At 36.5% G+C, this 20,392-nt stretch overlaps 1 protein-coding gene across 1 annotated transcript in view; it reads left to right on the top strand.

Annotated features, from left to right (window-relative positions):
* prkg2l (protein kinase cGMP-dependent 2, like) overlaps positions 1-18,593 on the top strand; it is a 92,696-nt gene extending 74,103 nt beyond the window's left edge. Inside the window, exons 19-20 of the mRNA XM_028469437.1 lie at positions 3,121-3,187; positions 18,498-18,593. Of these exons, the coding sequence (XP_028325238.1) occupies positions 3,121-3,187; positions 18,498-18,593 (163 nt within the window). The remainder of the gene's footprint in view (positions 1-3,120; positions 3,188-18,497) is intronic.
* The last annotated feature ends 1,799 nt before the right edge of the window (positions 18,594-20,392 follow it).

The raw sequence follows: 20,392 nt of genomic DNA, 5'->3' as shown, positions 1-20,392 counted from the left end.
ATAAACAATAAATGATTATAAGACAAAGCCAAGCTACAATGACTTCATGTAAAGGATTTTCAATATTTGCAAGTGGTAAAATAACCCAAAGTTAAGGGTGTTTTATGTCCCAAGAAATATTTCTCTTTATACTAAAAATTAAATCAGATCTGAGGGGTATTCCATAAAGGAAGGTTAACAAACTCTGAGTCTATCCATAAACTCTGGGTCAACTTACCCTGCGATGAGAAACTCTGTGTATCTGATTCCATTACAGCTGGTATGAAGTGGGTTAATCAACCCTGAGTATGTAAACCTTGGGTTACTGACGTGCACGCGCGTCAGTAAAAAGCCGTCATCAATGGCTCGAAGATGAGTCGAGCTGCCATGGCAACCACCCAGAAAATAGTGATTTATACACCGTAATGGGTGAAATAAGCCTGTGGTTGATGAATATGAGCCTGTTCTAAAGGTGTGTTCAGTCTTCAGTGACTATAGTGGCTTAAATCACCCGTAATTAGTCACACTTTTTAGTCACTTCATTACTTTATCTCATCAGTGACGTGACGAGTGGTGAATAATATGAATAAAATGTGTCTGAGGAGACGTGTCAGCAGCATAGGATGTCTGCATAGAGAGTCCTCCTGTTACACTGGATATAAAGACAGTAAATGCCACTTGATATCACATCATTTATATTGATTTTTAATGTAATATTGTCACCAGAGTCATCTACACGTCCTAAAAAATGTCATAAAAAACACTGAAGCGGGACGCGAACCCGCGACCCTTCACTTCCAAGAGCAGCATCACAATTCACTACACCATCATATCTTCATAGAGCCGTGATCTACAGATTTAACTGTATAATAATATAAAACAACAATCGAGCCTTAAAAGTGGATTTATTTAAATTATCATCTCATCCTTTATATTATCTACAGGTTTGTATTCAGTGAACTTTACTACAGACGTCAGTAGATGTTTTAATGTAGATCAACCTCTCAGTGTGTTTCACTTAATGATCTACATCTACAATGTTAGAAAGAAAAACTACCATTTGATAAAAAAAAAATAAAAAAACATAAAGCAACACAACATTAGTAATAATGTGAACACGTCTGTGGCGTGTGATTTTACTAATTTCAGAGAAAAGTGTTAAGGTTCATTAAAGTGTTCAGGTGGGCGGAGCCAGGTAGAAACCCAGGGTTTCTTTGATAAAACCTGCCAGTGACCAGGTTTAGTTCACGGACAATGTTGCCATGGTAACATACTCAGAGAAGAACATACCTCACGTTTCAGCCTGAACATACTCAGAGTTTGAACATAACCTACTTTATGGAACACCCCTCTGATCTTATGGGCCAATGAAAATAGTAAAAAAATAATATTTTTTCAGATTTCCAGAGAGTATCACTCAAATGCATGTGACCCGTACTTTCATGAAAGCAAAAAAAATCATCTCCCTCACTTTTCACAGAGGAATTCATTGCTGAAAATTATTATTGATCCAGTTAGATTGATTGAATGGTGATCAGCCAATCACAGCCAACCATTTGATGAAGGTAAACAAAGAGTTAACAGTGATGAGTAAAGTGTAAGAAAAGTTACAAAAACAGTCAAGAGTTGCAAAAAAAATATCAAAAAAGAGGAAACATATGGTATGTAATGGCCAAAGGTTGCTTAAATGAGCAAAATGTGGCAAACGTTAGTGAAAAAAGCAAACGTGGAACAAAAAGTAAAATATAGGGAAAAAGGAAACAAGTGGTATTTATTGGGCAAAGGTAGCTTATTTGGATGAAAGTGGCAAAAAAAAGGTAAAAAAAAAGGTACAAAAATTGACAAAAACAACTTGCAAAAAAAGGACAAACATTAGGAAATGTATTGGTAAAAATAAGATAAAATCTGAAAAAAACTAAAAAAAGTGTCAATTTAATTGGAGAAGGGGCAAAAACAGGGCAAAATTATTTGCGAAATGGCCAAAGAAAAAGGTAAAAAGGGGTTAAAAAGTTTCCCCCTTGTAATGTTTTCTGGGGGAATAATAATTAAAATGAAGACATAAAGAGCCACATGTTGAGAATCACTTACTTAATAACAGCTTTATCATGGTTTTAGTAAATTCATTTAATAAACTAAACTCTGAGTGAATGGTTGCCCCACCCTTAGAACACCCTCACGTTTAAAACCACTGCTCTACCCCATATATGTGACTAATCATTAGTGATGTGAACAGTCTAAAAGCTTCCATGCTTCAGCTTACTCCTTTTATTACCGTCTAATGATCTACCTTGTGTTTTGTAAAAATTAAGAATGTGAATTGCTCAAGTATAGTAAACTAAACTAAACTAAATAGTCTATGTTCATAGCTCTATGCTGATCACATTACAGGGAGCTGAGACATATGCTAAGTTGTTTACTGAAGGTCCAAACATGTTCCAGACCCAAACACACGCTGACTTTTTGACTATTTTGAGAAATAATAATTCACCTGAATAATATCCACTGTTATCCAGAAAGTTTACTATTATTATAGTCATCATAAAGATGGAAATCCTTGATTTAATCAGAAATAAAATGGGTTCAAAGTTACCAAAAATGGTGAAATGGGATTTTAAAAACCACAGAAATTGGTTAAAAGTTGCAAATTAGAGTGGACAAAAACAGAGAGAAGTAGTGGTAAACAGTATTCAAAATGTCAATATTGGAACAATTACTTTAAATTGGCAAATAATGGGCATGATAAATGGTGAAGGCGGTAAAATTGGCAAAATGAGCATGAAATATGGTGAAAAGTGACAATAATGGGTAAACATGTGAAAAATGTGCAGAAAATGCATTGAAATGTGATGTAGAAGTGTCAGAAATGAAAGTAATGTAGCAAAAAGGAGCAAAAAAATGGCAAGAAGAAGTGATGAAAATAGGTTAAAATATGTTAAGTTTGGTGTCGTTGCAGAAAAAAGGTAAAACATTGTTCAACAAATATTGTTAGTTTCATGAAGGCATCTTGTGACCCCCTCCCAAGAGCTGGCATGTCCACCAGATAGGATGTATTTTGGCTGTTTTCTTGTTTTGTGTATTTTTCTGTCGATTGGTGTGTTTATTTTGGGGGCCACAGTTTTGTTTCGCCTGCTTGCTTTTCAGGTGGTTTCAGGGCTTTAACTGGGAAGGTTTGATGTTTCAAAGGCTGCTGTCTCCACTGAGGAGAGAGGTGAGTGTAATGCATCACACAACATTTCACATCTTACAATTAAATGAATAAACACACATGGTCAAGTCCACCAACACTCCTCCTTCTAACAAAGCCTGGTAATCACAACAGAAGAACAGAAACGTAGCAGAATGGATAGACATGGCACATCTGATGATCATTGACCTCTATGACATCACACAGTGATTAGAAACTACTGAATTGGAGTATCACATGCACAACCATTAAATGGCTGCCTTCTTTTATATACATTTTCCTGATTCAAATACATCTGCATAGAATTGAAGAGTCTACAACTCAAAGACATTTAATGGACATGGTGACCTGATGAAGATGCTTTTATCCTGCCAGATAACAGAACAACCACTTTAATATTACACACTATAATTACAGATAAATCACACATGCACTACTGGTGGCCCCCAAAGTTAATCTACAAAAACAACAGAAAATACATGAGACAATTATTCCAAAAACACTGGAAAATTACTACAAACGCACAAAGGACAAAGAAGATGGAGAAAATTACTTAAAAAAACACATTATGCAAAAATATACACAAATCAATTTTCCCCTTCCACTGCTTCAGCGGGTTGGGTGCCACCATTGGCAGGAACTTTGACTTATCTTGCATTTCCCGTTGGAGTTGAATAGGTAAAAGGCCCGTAAGTTTACCGTAGTTTTCCATATGTCACGGGTTTACGGTTTATTATTAGAGCAGAACAGAATTTGTTTTTGCAGAGCTGAGTTAGGAAGTCTAGATATATGAGCAATGTACTTAAGGTGTTCAACAAGACAGAAGTTACGGATCGGTGTAGAGTGGGAGAGGCGGAGTATGTCGAGATTGGTATATTTGAAACGCCAGTCTACATTGTTTTCTTCTAACGATGGCGTTTTATCTCTTTGTCTTGGTGGTGCATTGACACGTTCGAACCCATTTCAGACAAGTTTTCTAAGAAAATTAATTCATGAGGAATTTAATTTCACCAGCTGTGAGGCGTTAAGATGACAGGCTTGAGTACTGTACGTAAGACGGTTGCACACACACGCCGTTGGAAACTTTACCCAGATGGACAGCTTTATCCGACGATCCGTGAGCACGGTTTTTATCTCATTCCATTTCTTATGAGCTGAAGCAATTTGCTGGACAGCAAATGCAGAACAACCTTCCACATTTGATATGACATGGCCAAGGTATGTGAACTGGTAACATTCTCAACAGGTGTCTCCTTAATCTTAACAATGGATTAGTTAATGTCACATTATAATAAATTAACGATCGAAACGCAACCTCGTCAGCCACAATGGACCCACCTGCGGGGGCAGCTCCAGCTTTCGTGACTGTCACGGGTCAAAATGTTGTAAATAATGAATGAAATCACACATTTTATACCTCTCTGTAATCCTAAGAAACTATAGAAGCTAAAACTGTAGCCAACCCACATTCACAGCACACACACCAGGCCATTATGTTCACAGAGGGAAAAGTCAACAATTCAGCCTTTTTCAGTCCTCTGTTTCACAAAATAAACACAGAGCTCTATAATAAGAGCCTATGTGAAACTACAGGCCTAGCAGAATCCACTGTTATACAGGTCCAGTGTGTTACGTACCAAAACAACGCCACAAAATCAGAAATTACACAGTGGAAAAAGTCAGTAATGATGACAAATGGTGTCTTACCTTTGTTGTTTCTGATCAAAAGTTCCTCCAATGTGCATAAAACTCTGTATTTTGATAAATCCTAATTGTGTAGTCAGACAGACACCACCATTACACACATCTGAGCACTTCTGAGTTGACAAATTTGTCCAATGAGCACTTTTATTTCAAGCCAAATTGCAACACCTAGTGGTCAAACCTGACACTAACAATGATTGGAATAGATTTGTCTGACATATTACAGTTACACACTTGTTTCCAAGCTTGTGGAAAACTTTGGCACAGTTGTGGCAAAGTGAGCTTCAGCCTGAACTTTTTTGTACAAAAACGTGTATCTTTGGCCTAATGTTTATTATTATCACCAAACTAGCTGCAGTCGATGTCCACACATTGTAGCCTTCCCCACTTAGAATTGGCTTTATATTTGATGTAAATTTCTTGTTGTTTGGGAGGACTACAGATTTCTGTATTTAAAACATAATTGTCACTCAGTATCATATATTTAAAAAATTAACCACAAAGGGTCCTGGACAAAAATTAGCTACAGTATGTAGGCCATGTTGATGCTTTGAAAAACACTATTTCTTATGGATATGTGATTTTCGGAGAAAAGATGCTTGAGGTAAAAGAGGTTTTAAAGGCTTGGAGCATTATTTATATTCAATTAATAACCAAACAGTGAGTCAAAATGTATTGACACGCACATATTTTAGACATCTCTGGTCTTTGGAGAGAGCAGACGTGTTTTCATTTGCTCCGATAACACGACCTTGGCTACAGCTGGCTACAGCTGAACAGCCTGAAAAACTGGGCCCAAGACTGAAGGAAAATGGTGAAAAAACCGCAGGGAGGCCCTTCAGAACCCAATTCGGGTTTGGAAGAGGTCAAGGAGATGATACGCGAGGGTCTACAAAACCTATCTGCTGAGATAAAGTCGTTGGAAAAGACGCTGGAAAACTCACTGGAAAAACTACAAAGTGAAGCAAAGGTACTGAAAGAAAAGAATGAAAGAAATGCTGAAGAGATAAAATTGTTGAACGCGAGGGTTGAACAGCTGGAACAAAAGGAAAGAGAGAAAGATGTCATCATCACAGGCCTAAAGATAAAACCCAGGAGCTACGCGAGTGACGAAGAAACAAAATCGATTGAACAACAGGTCATTGACTACCTGAAGTCGAAGGACATTGTCCTGAACCCTGACAACATCAACTCCTGCCATCTCCTGCCAAAGAAAAATGATAACAGAGCTGTAAAAATAACCTTCACGAATACGAAATTCAAAGGAGAAATACTCAAGCAAGGAAATAAACTGAAGGGAACAAAGGTGTACATCAATGAAAACCTGACGAAACAAAATGCAAGCATTGCATGGAAGGCACGCCAAATAAAAAAAGGAGGAAAGATTGTGAAGACGTGGTCAAAAAACTGCAGGATTTATATCCTGGAAGAAGAAGACGGAAAACCAGTTCTCATCAAAACGATGGACAACTTGGGAAAATACGAAGGATCCACCTAAACAACAACACTACTGATGGTAATCATGGATATGGACCCAGATCTATATAAACACTGAAAACAAAACTCAGACTGTGATTATTTTACGGAGACTGAATTAAATGTGGAAACCAAGAGTAAAAAAGGTCTGTCATTTATTCATTTCAATTGCTAGGTGGTGTGGTGATTAAGGATTACATTAAATTTAAATTCAAATTGTTTATTGTCATATGTGCAGTTAGAAACACGTTTTCTTGTACAATGAAATTACTACCTTGCTTATGAACTAAGATATAATAATGTGTTTATACAAGTTAAATCTAACAGTGGAAAATACAACACTGCCATTAGAACTAACAACAGCAGTTAGAAACACGCTTATGAACTAAGATATATTACATTAAAATACTACCTTGCTTGTGAACTAGGATATAATAATGTGTTTATACAAGTTGGATCTGACAGTGGAGAATACAACACTGCCAATAGAGCTAACAACAGCTGGATTACCCTTGATGTAGAGACAAAACAAGTGGTGACATTATGGATGAAAAGGGAAAAACCTTCCAAACACCTTCGAAAGAGGAACTGTTCTTGAACTGGAGGAATGCTAACAACGTCTGGCAGGGAACAAGGCCAACACGAACAAAGATAGAGGAGGACAACACAGATGAGAATACACAAAAAAGGACGGTTCAGAAGAACTCAAGAATGTTTGACCAGAGAGACATGTAAACCCATGTAAATTTGCGATGGTAAAACAGGGGACGGGACCCTGATAAGCAAACTGCTTCTCTCGTCTCCTTTTTCGGCATGTACAAAAAAGAAAAAAAAAAAAAAAAAATGTGAAAAAAAAAAAAAAAATGAATGTAACCATGTCGGAAATAAACTGAATAAATAAATAAATAAAAAAAATTGCAATGAAATTCACAATCTACATCTGATTTGGATGAAACTAACCAAACATAACTGAGTCAAATTTCATAACGATTTGTCAGTTAGGAACAGATATTTGAATTTGAAAAATTTCCAGAATCAGTATATTGATCCACAGCCCCTCCAAAACGTAATGGAATCTTCCATAACCAGACAAACAAACAATTAAAAAAATGACAGTGAAAATAATACCTCCTCGTCAGAGAGAATAGATAAAAGGAGAACAGAAATACACAAAAATGTTACGGTTTGGTGTTGGTGTGGACCCAAATGCAGGGAAAGAAGAAGGCAGGATCCTAGCATATCGTTCCTGGAACCACTCCATGTTTTTATTCCAAAATCCAACATCAAAATTTAAATCCAAAACAGGGGAGTAGGAACAGGGAGCAAGACCAGACACAAGGAAGGAGACAACGAACCTGACATCACACACACAATGATCCCACAGTCATACTGTGTCCAAACACTCAGCTAAATAGTGGAGGAGGCCTGATTGGGAATGGGCCACACCTGGGTGAATACACGATGGAGCTAATCAATCACCAACCAAGCACACAGACATCACTGAGGGGTGGAGCCACAAACAGGAATCCCTGAAACACAGACGAGAGTTAACACAAACCAAATAAACAAAGACAGAATAACAAAAAGAGGACCCAAGGGTTAAAATAAACAGAACCTAACAAAAAATGACTCCAAAGAACATAAAATGACAAGAAAAATAAACAAAATAACCCAAAAACATACAATGTACCAAAAATACACATAAGGATAATAAAAGGACAAGAAAATACAGAAGATTAAATCTACTATTACTGCTTGTAAAGACATTAGCATTTGCATAGCTGTAAAGTAAAAGAGTTGTAAGGTAAACTAATGCAGTGGTTCTCAACCTTTCCAAGGAAGCTTATTGCATTCATAGAAGAAAAAAAAGGTTGATTCAAAAGTTGATTAGATAAAAATAAGTAAATAAAAAAATTGCCCTGTTTTTCTGTTTTTATAGGAAATGTTTTTCATTTTTTCTAAATTGATGAGATAAGTTTCATTTTATTTATTTTATATAATGTCCCATCATCTTAGTTGTATCCGCTTTTATTTTCAGTTGGGATTAAGACTTTGGGAAATTGTTGTTTGTCGAAGTAATTTAGATGGAATTGTTATTACTTTATCGACTGTGTAGGCACCTCAAAGCTATGCAGTTATTCAGAAAAAAGGAACCATTTGATTTGCTGGACATTGCACTGTTTGACCTGCTTCATGGATATAGAATGATGCATCTGAAATGCATTCAGGCTGGCTTTGTGGTTACTCAAGAGACAATCAGGCATTTAAGGAAAATACTTGATCCCCACGGAGTAGAGCTAAGGCGTCGGAATCACCTCCACCGAAGAAGGCACAGAAATGCAGGTCCAAACTTTTTATGGCACATAGACTCATATGACAAGTTAAAACCATTTGGGATCTGCATTAATGGTGTGATTGATGGATTTTCAAGAATGGTGATGTGGCTGCATGCTTACTCTACTAGTAGTGATCTCAAGGTCATCCCAGGATACTTTATGGAGGATGTTTTCACAAGAGATGGCACTGCTACTCGTATAGGATCTGACCGAGGGACAGAGAACCGTTATGTGGAACAGGTGCAATGTTTCGAGAGATACGACCAATATTCCATACGTAACAGGATGAGTTATTATTAATGGGTTATATAAATAAGAATATTAATTATGATTATTAATATTACTTCAAATCCTCCTTTTAACAGCAGAATGATGTCTAAGTTTTTAGACTAAACTCATCAATGTGAAACCAGGGAAAAGTGAATTCTAACAGCAACATCTACACCATAATCACAGCTTTAATGAATCAGAGAAATCAAAGATTACGTTTAAACTTGTATTCAAAATTCAACAATTAACACAGTCAAAACATCAATTGAAATGGAATAATTAAATCATGATAAAATGCATTTCTAGGCTAATAAAAGTGAGGATTATATGTAATAAAGTGAAATCACTAATCTAGGAGAATGCTAGTCTACTAAATATTGAATAAAAATGCAGGATACATATTCGAATAATAAGATGATAAAATCAAAGAATAAAATCATAAAGAGAGCTCATAAAACAAAGAGGGGAAGACAGACAGGGGAGACGTACAGACATGAATGAGATGAACTGTGTGTGGAACATGTTGTGAGTGTGTGTAAGAGTGTAGTTATGGAAGTATGTATGTGATCTATTGTGGATGAAGTTTGCTGATGAAAGTTCATTCAGGTACCTTACAGATGATGTCAGGGTTGGACCTGGAGGTGCTGTTTGAAGAAATGCAGCAGGACGTGCCACCGTTGAGTTCTGTTGTGTTTCAACAGAGTATAGCCCCTTCAGCCGATCCAAGCGGTTCTGGCCTTCACAGCTGAGTTAGAGAATGGCTCGTGGCTTACCCCAATGGGTCGCGGGCTGGGGTTGTTTTTCAGCTGTTACGCACGTCACTAGATGCTGGATTCATCCGAACCAGGCAGCTGTTGGTTCCAAAAATCTAACTGTTTCAACTAAAAATAAAATGAAATAAATGAAAAGATGGGAAAGGGAAACGCGTTGAGCATGAAACGCCAGCGTCCCAAAACTGAAATTTTGGGCGGTTTTCTTCCTTTTAAAAGAATATCTTTGAGACTCGCCTCCCAAAAGGGAAGCTTCGTTGATTGGTTGAAAGTTGTCAGCATCTCAGCTGGCTGCCCTTGGGTGTGTCTGGGGTGTGTCTATATGTGAGACAATGACAAACAGGAGGGATGATTCCTAGATTTATACATAAATCATAATAATGAGTTCAGCATTTTCAAATGATCTTTTCGACATCATATCTTGAAATATCATGTATTACGAAAGAGTTTCATTAAGATTCTTATAAAACTCCACACAGAATGGTTGATGGTGCACTGCCTCCCAGGGTGTCTTGACTCTATGAACTCTGAGGCTAAAGTAATACCCAATGCACCACTGTGGTGCCTTGTAAACAAGTAAAGCTACATCTGGTGACAGTTTGACTTTTAGGAAAAATGTCCTAATAATTCAGGGATGTTTAGTTGCAATACTGAGACAGAAAAATGCCTTCATAGGACTAACACTAAGAAATGTACGATACTGAGTACATTAAAGGATCCTCCACTGTTATACAAATGTGGCGTAAAACGTTTAAAATGTCTTGCCTAACAAAACACATTATTTTGCATCATATTTGTTTTATTAACTTTTAAAAATGGGACTAGTTTACCGTTTGAGAGCCTGTGCTGCTATTTTCGTAGTAGACCGCATAAAGAAGAGAAGAAGAGCAAAAATAAATAAATAAATTGTGGTAAACAAGAGGTTCATTTACACTACAATAAATAAAATGTTTAGTCTTTCATTGTGTGAGACCATTTTTATTTTATTATTCATAACTTTAGAACCACTTTTGAGTGCAGGTCCTGTAAATGAAAACAATTTCAACAATTATTTAAAAGTGATTCAACTTTTATTATATACAGTACAACAAAGGGGTGCCATACTGCCATTAATAACTGTTATGAACAAACAGGTTAGAAACCTGTCATTATACAAACTGTAACGTGACATACTTTTGGAAATTGAAGCCCTGAATCATTGAATTTAAAATAAAAGTAAAAAATCTATGAAAAAAGTCTTTAATCATCAAAATAATCAAAAGCACATTAATAATAAAACTTTCTTTGCACAATGTCATAAAAAAGGAATTTAGTTTTGTTCTTTTCAAGGAATCCTAATTTGATGCCTTGAAAACACAATGGTAAAAGGCCAGTTTTATGTACTAAAATATAACAACCATTATTAATCTACAAACTTCTGTCAGAAATATAGGGTATGTCTACGGTATACAGCAAAGGAATAAGAAATATTATGTCTTTAATCTTTTTATACAACTACCCTTTCGTATAAACAATTACTTGAGATATTGTTCAACATGCGAAACATCGACCTTAAACATATTTTAAACAATAAAACTTTAAACAATGACTGCAAACATGTTCCATCTGTAAACAACATGACTTTTCAAGTAGCGAATGAGTGACTCTAAGCAATATCTAATATCCATAATATAGCAATTACTATATACTGTATTCCAGCCTCCATCTCAGCTCTAAGCTCTGCTGTTGGAAGTGGATGCGTTGAGCTGCATGTGTGTGCAATGGGCCGCCGTCCCAGCTCTTCCAAGCATGTGAAAGTAACATAAAGTCATTATAACAATATAAAAAATGTGTGTATGTGTAATGCAGAATGAAATTTGCATTCGGAATTAAGTGTTTACAAGGTGAGTTTAAAGAGGATTTAACTTTTATTCTGAATTAAAGAGGAATTAAAGCTCCCATTTAAACCATCCATGAAAAAGCTACTTAACCTCCCAAGTTTCTATAGCAACACATACTGCACTTCCTACGGGCACTGCACTAGTCAAGAAAAACATTAACACACCCATATGTCTCGTACAGTTGTCCTATAGCACAGCCTTCCTTAAAAGTATGCTTCCTGAAAGTCAACAATTTCATGAGAGAATTCTTCCCACTTCTCTTTTCTGGACTTCTCATAAGGAAAAAATAGCTTCTTTGCATGAGACATGATCTCTGTTTTAATGGCAGTTTTAGAAATGTTTAATACTTCCTCCTCCACTGCCTTTTCTCACTTGGTTTTTGTCGTGTAACCAGCCTATTTCAATGTTCCTTGTTGTCTTTAGTGCTCGTGTTATACACAGTGTTTGGAATAACGACGTTGGGTAATAATACTTTTTACGCTGTTACAAGGCTGTTAACGTTACTGAACGTTAAATGTGGTGCGTTACATGCATTGGTTGAATAAACTGTTATCTGAAAACACCCCTGGCTTCATACACAGCTGTAGTGAGGAGGTGGGTTAAAAACAAGGGGAGTGATTATGAGTGTTCTAATGCATTACCGTAACAACGTTACATTTCACAGTAACTAGTACTCTAACGCAGTATTTTTTATTTTTATTTATTTATTTTTACAAGCATTTTCAACAGCAGAATGTGCACCTGGAATACACACAGCTTACTTTACATTATTGTGCTACGGCTGAAAAATTACAGTTTTATATTTTGAGCAGCAGTTTTGTGCTTTATATGCACATCATTTATGGTTGTTTTATAGCAGGTTTTGTAAAGCAGAGTTGGTCAAAATTCATTCCAAATGTTATTCAGATTGTTTTCATTTATTTATTTTAGAAGGTTTTTTTGTGTTTATGTTGAACATTGTTGCTAGTTTTTGTACTAAAGCTGTACTAAAGCTGTATATGAAGCTGTACAGACACTAATGACCAAAAAAATTATACAATTCTTTAATTCTAAGTAACTCAAAAGTTACTTGTTCCAGTGATGCATTACTTTTTGGTGTAAGTAATCAAAATAGTAACTGAGTTACTTTGTGAATGAAGTAACTAGTAACGGTAACTAGTTACTTTTTTCAGTAACTAGCACAACACTGCGTGCCACGCACACACACACACTACAGATTTGATGAATCAGCAGAGATGGTGAGCGTGGAACAATCTGATGAAAAGTTGTCATTTTTAAGGTGACGATACAAACACTACTTTATATTAATTGTGGTCAAAGACAAGAACGTACATGTGAAGTGTTCATTATATCCAGGAATGAAGACTTTGTCCACATTTGTTGTAAGAAACTCAAATTTAATGAAGCACCTCACAATGACACATGCATCTAAAAAATCTGAATTCTTTGACATATAGAAACTTTTTATTTATTTTTTAACAGTCGCTCAATAGTTACTTTCCTTGGTAATGAGTTACTTTTATTATAGAGTAATTCAGTTACTAACTCAGTTACTTTTGGGCTCAAATAGTGAGTAACTATAACTAATTACTTTTTTACAGTAATGTTCCCAACACTGGTTATACAGTATTTCAAAGGCAGTTTTTGATCCCTGCTGGTGGGATTTTCCTCTGAATTATTATCTTTGCCACTTGCTGTTCTCATCTTTCTTTTAAGTTTTTTAAGTAAAGACAGTCTTTTGGGATCTTGTGCTCCCAGCTTTTGTAAGCAGAAAGTCTTACAGTAACTCTATCACCATATGCAGCAGGTCCGTGCAGAGACCTCCAGATGCTCAGATCAGAAACATATTACCAGTACATATCATTACATCTTAGCCAGTATCAGACACTTTCATATATATAACTAAAGTAGTAGGCATGGAAATTGAAAGAGATTTTATTTGAACACAATATATAAAACAAACAACTTGTCGCACATATTTTAAGCAAAATGTTTTCATTCAAAATGAACTGAGAGCTCCTTTAATTCTAAGATTACCTATGACTTATGATCTTACTGGCACTGCTGGGCTGAGGAGGAGATGAGGGAAAGATTGGGGACTGGAGAGGATCATGACAACGAAAGAAAAAACTAAAGAACATGAGCACACTGTTGGTATTTTAATAAACTCTAATAAACCATTAATAGCAAATGCTTTGCCAGACTTACAGAGCAGTACAGTAATACATTCTAAACACTAGCAACAAACTGGAACATGGAACTGTAGACATAAAAATAAGAACAGAGGAGATCAACTAAATGTTTTGCCTTAATAAAGATACATTAACATTTCTAATCAGCACTCTATTGATCACCTCATTTTATGATCTAACTTTCTTTATGTGTGTTTCATCACCTGTATACAGTTTATTCTTTCCCTCTTCTCTTGTTCTCCTGCCTTTTCTATTTTTCTTCCTTTGTGGTCTTCTTCACTCAAAATATTTACAACTATTTACAATTATGCTTCTTAGTTCCTAACATTTTTTTAATAATTTATCCAGAGCCTTCTACTCTGACCTTTTCTTTGTTGTTTGTTCTCCATTCTCTGATCCACTGATATACAATATAAGTAGTTAATAAATCCTGAATGTATCTTCATCTCAAAACAAGCTAAAAAACGATGTATTGTTGTTGTTAGCTTTGCTGTTTTTAAGCTGCCTCACACAGCTCCTTCTGTTTTTGTGAAATGTGGCATCTTTGAACTGAAAAATGAAATAAATGTATTTAAAGGAAGATTAATTTAAAAAAGGGAAATGTCTGAGTAGAGCCTATGGAACAAACACACAATATGACAACGACTGACTAAAACCAAATCATCATCATATTCATATCATATACGATATGCATATCATATCTCATTCAACATGAATGGTTTGGTATGTGCATGATCATTTTACAAAGCCATCTGCTAGTAGGGCGGCACCTAACTATATTTTTTTTCAACAATAATCTAACAATAATTTTAATCAAACAATATTTTTTTAACCACTTGATTAAAATATTTTTTTACTCAAAGTAAAAACCAAACATTTGTTTGAGAAGAAAATCCAAAATCATTTCATTCAGCGTTTCCCTTCAAACAAACAAACAATAACAACATAAATTGTTCTGCAGGGCATTACTTTATAATTATTGCTTTTTCAAAAGATCTATTCTGTAACATTTCATAGGAAATTACATTAGTCTTTTTTACTAAGCACTAACAGTTTTAAACGAAACATGAACTATGTTTTTCATGGTGGGACAAGTTATAAATTATTAAAATTTTAATGAAATTAAATTCCTTTAGATTTTTGGATAAATCTTATTACATTTGTTACACAGTGATTTGACCTGAACTCATTAGTGAGTCTCATTATAATGATAAATGTCCCATAAATAGAGAGATAGAAGTAGTCACGTGACGTTATCTGGTTGGTTTTTAAACGTGGTTTCCAGTCTAAGCCACAGTTTGTTCCATTAGACACTGAACTTGTCTCAGGTGAGCAGCAGTGCAGGCTACGTATTCAAGTCATTGATTAGGTCAATAAATGGTCCCAGCCTGACAAGCTAATCAGTAAAATAACTTACTTACTGGCTCTTCAACTCCCCACAACAACATTGAAGTTGTCAATTAGGGACAAAGAAGCTGAAATGCAACCTGGGCTCTCCACTGGGTCCTCAGCAGGATGTGGTGGCACTGGGCAGCCAGATTGGCGAGGGGCGGAGGAGGGGTCAGGATCGAAGATAGAGCTCAAGTCACAGTAGAAAATATGTTACGCTATTTATTTCTAAATATTATTTTTTACATCATCTATTATATATGAGGGGCAAAAAAGAGAATGTATTCATATTTATTATCTTAAAAAATAAAAATAAATAACACCTTGACAAAAAGGGCACTTAGGCCAAAAGGGGCAGGTGCAAAGTCTGTAGTTTCTTAAAACTGCTACAAAGGAAAATCAAATCAAATGAATTAACAAATTCAACATTGCCATCTATACATTGTCATTTTTGGCAATAATCTTGTGTGAAACTTTAGTAGTCATAAATGTAACCCATAGGTTACCATTTTAAACAGGATGTTGTTCTATCAGAAAGAAAAACTGAATATAATACTTTGACCTCAGTCCAGCATTAAATCACACAGAATAAGGTGAACATATACAGCTCAGAAAGAGTCAAGATAGCCTATGTGAAACAGGTATTTTAATCGAATCATTGAAAAGATATACACTTTGCATTTAGCGAAAGCACTTTTAGATATCCAAATATAAACTCAGCTGGTTAACATTACCCTGTAAGGCAAAAAAGGGCTGAAAAATAAACGCCTCAAAACGGAGGTAAGGCATAAAAATGGGCGAAGGGAAGAAATGAAAACGGGCAAAAAAATTAAAATGCCTCAAAGCGGAGGTAAGACATAAAGACAGGCAAAATACGACCAACGCAGTAAACGCTATTTAGTAAGGCATGGATAGCAGTGATGTGCCGTGACCACTAGGGTTGGGTAGACACGTTGCAAATTGAGACCAATGACAATTTCATATGTTTCTGCTGGCAATTCATTTGTATAAAGCAATTTCCAACAAAATCCTCTCAATGAACTTATCAAAATATGAAATTCATAATAAGAAAGAAAAAACCCAACAAGATCCACATGAACAAACATTTAGCCATCTAACAAAATCAACATCATAAACACCATTAAAGAAACATAAACAATTATTTAATATAGCCTCCATACTCTCCCAACAAGATATGACTCATGACACGGCAGCACATCTGTTGTTTGTGTTGGAAACACAAAGAAAAACACAGAGAAAAGGCAGCTCTCTACGCTGCCTTTGGACGTAAATGGTTTTCATCTTGGGGAACTGACTGCGCATGCGCAAACACGTAAAACCACGCTATGGGAACAGAGGCAGAAGAGCAACGTGCCTTTGGGAGGGGGCGTGGCCTCCTTCTGCCTTACAGCAGAGTGAGACTGTGCAGCTGTTCCAGGAAATAGCGATGTTTAGTAATTTAGGCTATGAAACGCACATTATGCAGACACTTTCAAACTTGTAGGTACTGTAGGCTATTGCTAATGGACAAATAAATAATTTATAATTGTATTATAATTAAAACAAATAATCAAAATATCAATTCACCCTTGGGTAGGCACTGCCTACCTTGCCTACCCTGACGGCACGTCACTAATGGATAGTGCATTGGACTTCTAGGTAGTGTTTCTAAGTAATTCAAAGGTCGTGAGTTCGAGTCCCACCAGGGCTAACCAGGGAAGCTAGCTGAGCTCATTGGTGTAACCCTGCTGTCTAAATATGGCCACAGTTCAATGCAAATGTTTAATAACAGTACCTGACAGGTATGACTACTTTACAATAAGATCAGTTTGCTCACACTAACCAAACGTGGACATAAGATGGTCATAGGCTAACAGTTAGCTGACATCCCTATGGCTCGTTGCAGTTCAGTGTCCAGCCTGCTTTCATCGGTACATGCAGTAAAGCAGTAAAGATTAAACTTTAAACAACTTACTGCACCTGTGTACTTCTGCCTCTTTAAGTTGAATTCCTAAGTGCAGACCGTGTTCAACGGAAGACTGCAGACAGCAAACATGACAGATTCTCAGTTCGGACACTTGCAGTTAAGGACGCAGGGTCGTTTTTCCCCTTGCAAACTTATCTCATCAGTTCAGAAAAAATATTTCCTATGAAAACAGAAAAACAGGGCCAATTGTTTTTATTTAATTATTTTTATCTCATCAACTCAGAAAAACAAACTTTTTTTTTCTGTGAATGCAATAAGCTTCCGTACTTTCCAGCCCGTGAAAAAAATGTGTCATTCAAATGTGAATTTTAAAGCAGACGAGGCATGAACTCACAATTTCTGACCCAAGAGACGATGCTTTATGTCAGTGGTTCTCAACCTGCTCAGCCCGTGACTCCCAAAATAAAGGTCCCAGAGAGCGGGGACCCCCACTATAGCTGAAGGTGGTTGAACACAGACATGAACATTGAAGAACAGTCATGTGGAGACAGGACCATCTATAAGGGGGAATAAAGGAGAGAGTTTTGGGGTCCATCCATAAAGTCAGTAAAATGATGGTCTATTATTCTATGAATGTGTGATAACCACATTTATTTATTCATCTGAATAATATCCACTGTTATCCAGGAACATTTACTATTATTATTATAGTCATCTTAAAGATGGAAATACTGGTATTAATCACTAATAAAATGGGTGGAAAAAGGGTGGAAAAGGGTAAAATGGGATTTTGAAAACCACAGAAATTGGTTAAAGGTTGCAAATTAGAGTGGACAAAAACAGACGGAACTAGTGGTAAAAAGGATTCAAAGTGTCACTATGGCTTAAAAGTAGTCGAAAAAAGTAGGAACAATTAGTTTAAACCGGCAAATTATGGGCATGACAAATTGTGAACGTGGCTAAATTGGCAAAATAAGCATGAAATATGGTGAAAAGAGGTTAAAAGTGGTAATAATGGGTCAACATATGTGACATTAGGTGTAAAAGTGGTGGAAAGGGTTTATAAATGCTTAACATGTCTTGAAAGTGGAAAAAAAGTGTAGAAAAGACATTGAAATTTAATGGATAAGTATCAGAAATGGGAGTAATGTAGCAAAAATGCATTAAAAGCAGAAAAAAATATGGCAAGTTTGGTGTAGTTGCAAAAAAATGGTAAATTGTTCAAAAAATATTCTTAGTTTCAAGAAGGCATCTGGCGACCCCAAGGTTGGTAACCACTGAGCTTTTGTACCATTGGCAGCCACAGTAATGTAAGAAAGACCAAATGCTTTGATGATGATGATGATGATGATGATGATGATGATGATAATGATTCTCTGTGTGTGAACAGCTGAAGGGACCAATGGATGTGAGCCACTTTGACGTATTCCCTCCAGACCCAGTGGAGCCTCCTGAGGAGCAGTCAGGCTGGGATAAAGACTTCTAAAGATCAGTGAGGAACTGCTCCTGGATGTGGAAAAACACCTTTAATATTCACCTGATTTCAGGAGCGCCTCACACTCCTTTATAGAGGGATTCATTGTACAAAAACAAATTGGTCCAGTTAGATTGATTGAATGGTGATTAAGATTGAAGACAAATTTACACTGTATATATTTTTTTGGTTACATTACAGGTACCCTTTAAGTTACGGCGAGTGCTGAACCTGCCAAAGAAAATCCAAAATGCAGCTTGAAATGTCCAACACCTCCTGTAAGTTAAAGAAGGAAAAAGTAAAGTTGCTCAAAGATTGGCACAACGCCGCTCCATGGACCATTTAGTTTTTTGACGAGCGAGTGGAGGCAGACATGGTAACAAGTGGCCAAAAAGGGTCCAAAAGTGCCAAAAACTGACAAGAAAAGTGTGTAAAATGACTAAAAAGGTCCAAAAACCATCAATAGTGGCCAAAAAAAGGGCAAATAAAGAGGAACCAGGCGGTATGTAGCTTTAATGGGCAAAATGTGGCAAACAATAGTGAAAAAGGGCCAACATGTGGAACAAAAAGAGGCAAAATGGTATTCATTGTGCAAAATCAAGCTTATTTGGATGAAAGTGGGCAAAAATTGGATAAAAGTGTGTTGGCATTTATTTTGACCGAGATATGCACCAGTTGGCGTTCTATAGCTCGCTTGAAAACTTTACTCTTTAATCATTTGCGCAAATTTTGCTTGCCGAACTTTAGATCAGGTCCAACTGAAGACTCTATGTGTCAAGTTTCACGTTGATTGGACAAAATCCCAAGGAGTAGTTTGAAAAAGTAGGTTTTACAGTTTTTGCAATTTTGCTCCAAAAAAATTAGGCAGAAATGGGCGTGGCCTAGCCCAGGCTTTTCAGTGCTATTCAAGGAATACGGTGTGGGAGTTATAATCCAAAACGCGTTGACCGTTGTAATAGCGCCACCTGCTGGACGGATATTAATGAGTTTTTGCGTCCAAGGTCCCTTGGGGGTCCTGGACCCACCCTCCAAAGGGCATCGCCCTCCCTTGCACAGTTTATTCTGCAGCACCTCTTTTACCGAGAGAAAAATAAAATGTTTCTATAATAATAATAATCCTATGGAATACAATAGGTTTCCTAGCACCGCTGGTCCTGGGAACCGCGTATGTAAGCCCCACGTCCTCAGGCCCCACGGGCTTGGCCCCCTAATTAAAATTAAAGCTGCAGGCAGCAATGAACGGGCCCTCGCAACCACATGCATTTTGGAATGGGGCGTGGAAGTGGGCTCTCCAGTGATTGGATTAAAACATTGGAAGATAGGGATGACATCATCACTGCGGAGGTAGGACTGATGACATCATCACTGCTCTACAGTGATGATGTCATCAGTCCTATCTCTACAATGATGATGTCGGAATTTTACAGAATTTCGTAGCAGTACGTGAAAGTATAGTATTAGCCCCCATTGAGTCATTTTACCATTCACATGTGCATCTCTCCCATGCAAGAAAAAAATAAAAAGACGTGTATACAGATCAAACTAAGTTCTTTTTTTATTATTAGAATTTATTAGAGAACACCATTTCAAAATAACGTGCATGAGAACAAGACATGGTGTGGCTAACCTGGATAGATAAAATAAAATAAATGTCAAGGATGTGAATTGGATGAGGTCAGTGTTTGTGTCAATAATCCAATGTGTCAGAGCATCCAATAAATCACCTCTGAGAGCAAGAAATGTGTACAGTATGTTATATAAAGTCTATAAAACATTCTAGGTGGAATGAGCCGAAGGAGGAAAAAATGATA

Source organism: Gouania willdenowi, chromosome 15 (assembly GCF_900634775.1).
Source record: "Gouania willdenowi chromosome 15, fGouWil2.1, whole genome shotgun sequence".
Lineage (NCBI taxonomy): Eukaryota > Metazoa > Chordata > Actinopteri > Blenniiformes > Gobiesocidae > Gouania > Gouania willdenowi.
The sequence above is the reverse complement of the archived record's forward strand: the minus strand, read 5'-3'. Positions and strand labels throughout refer to the sequence as shown.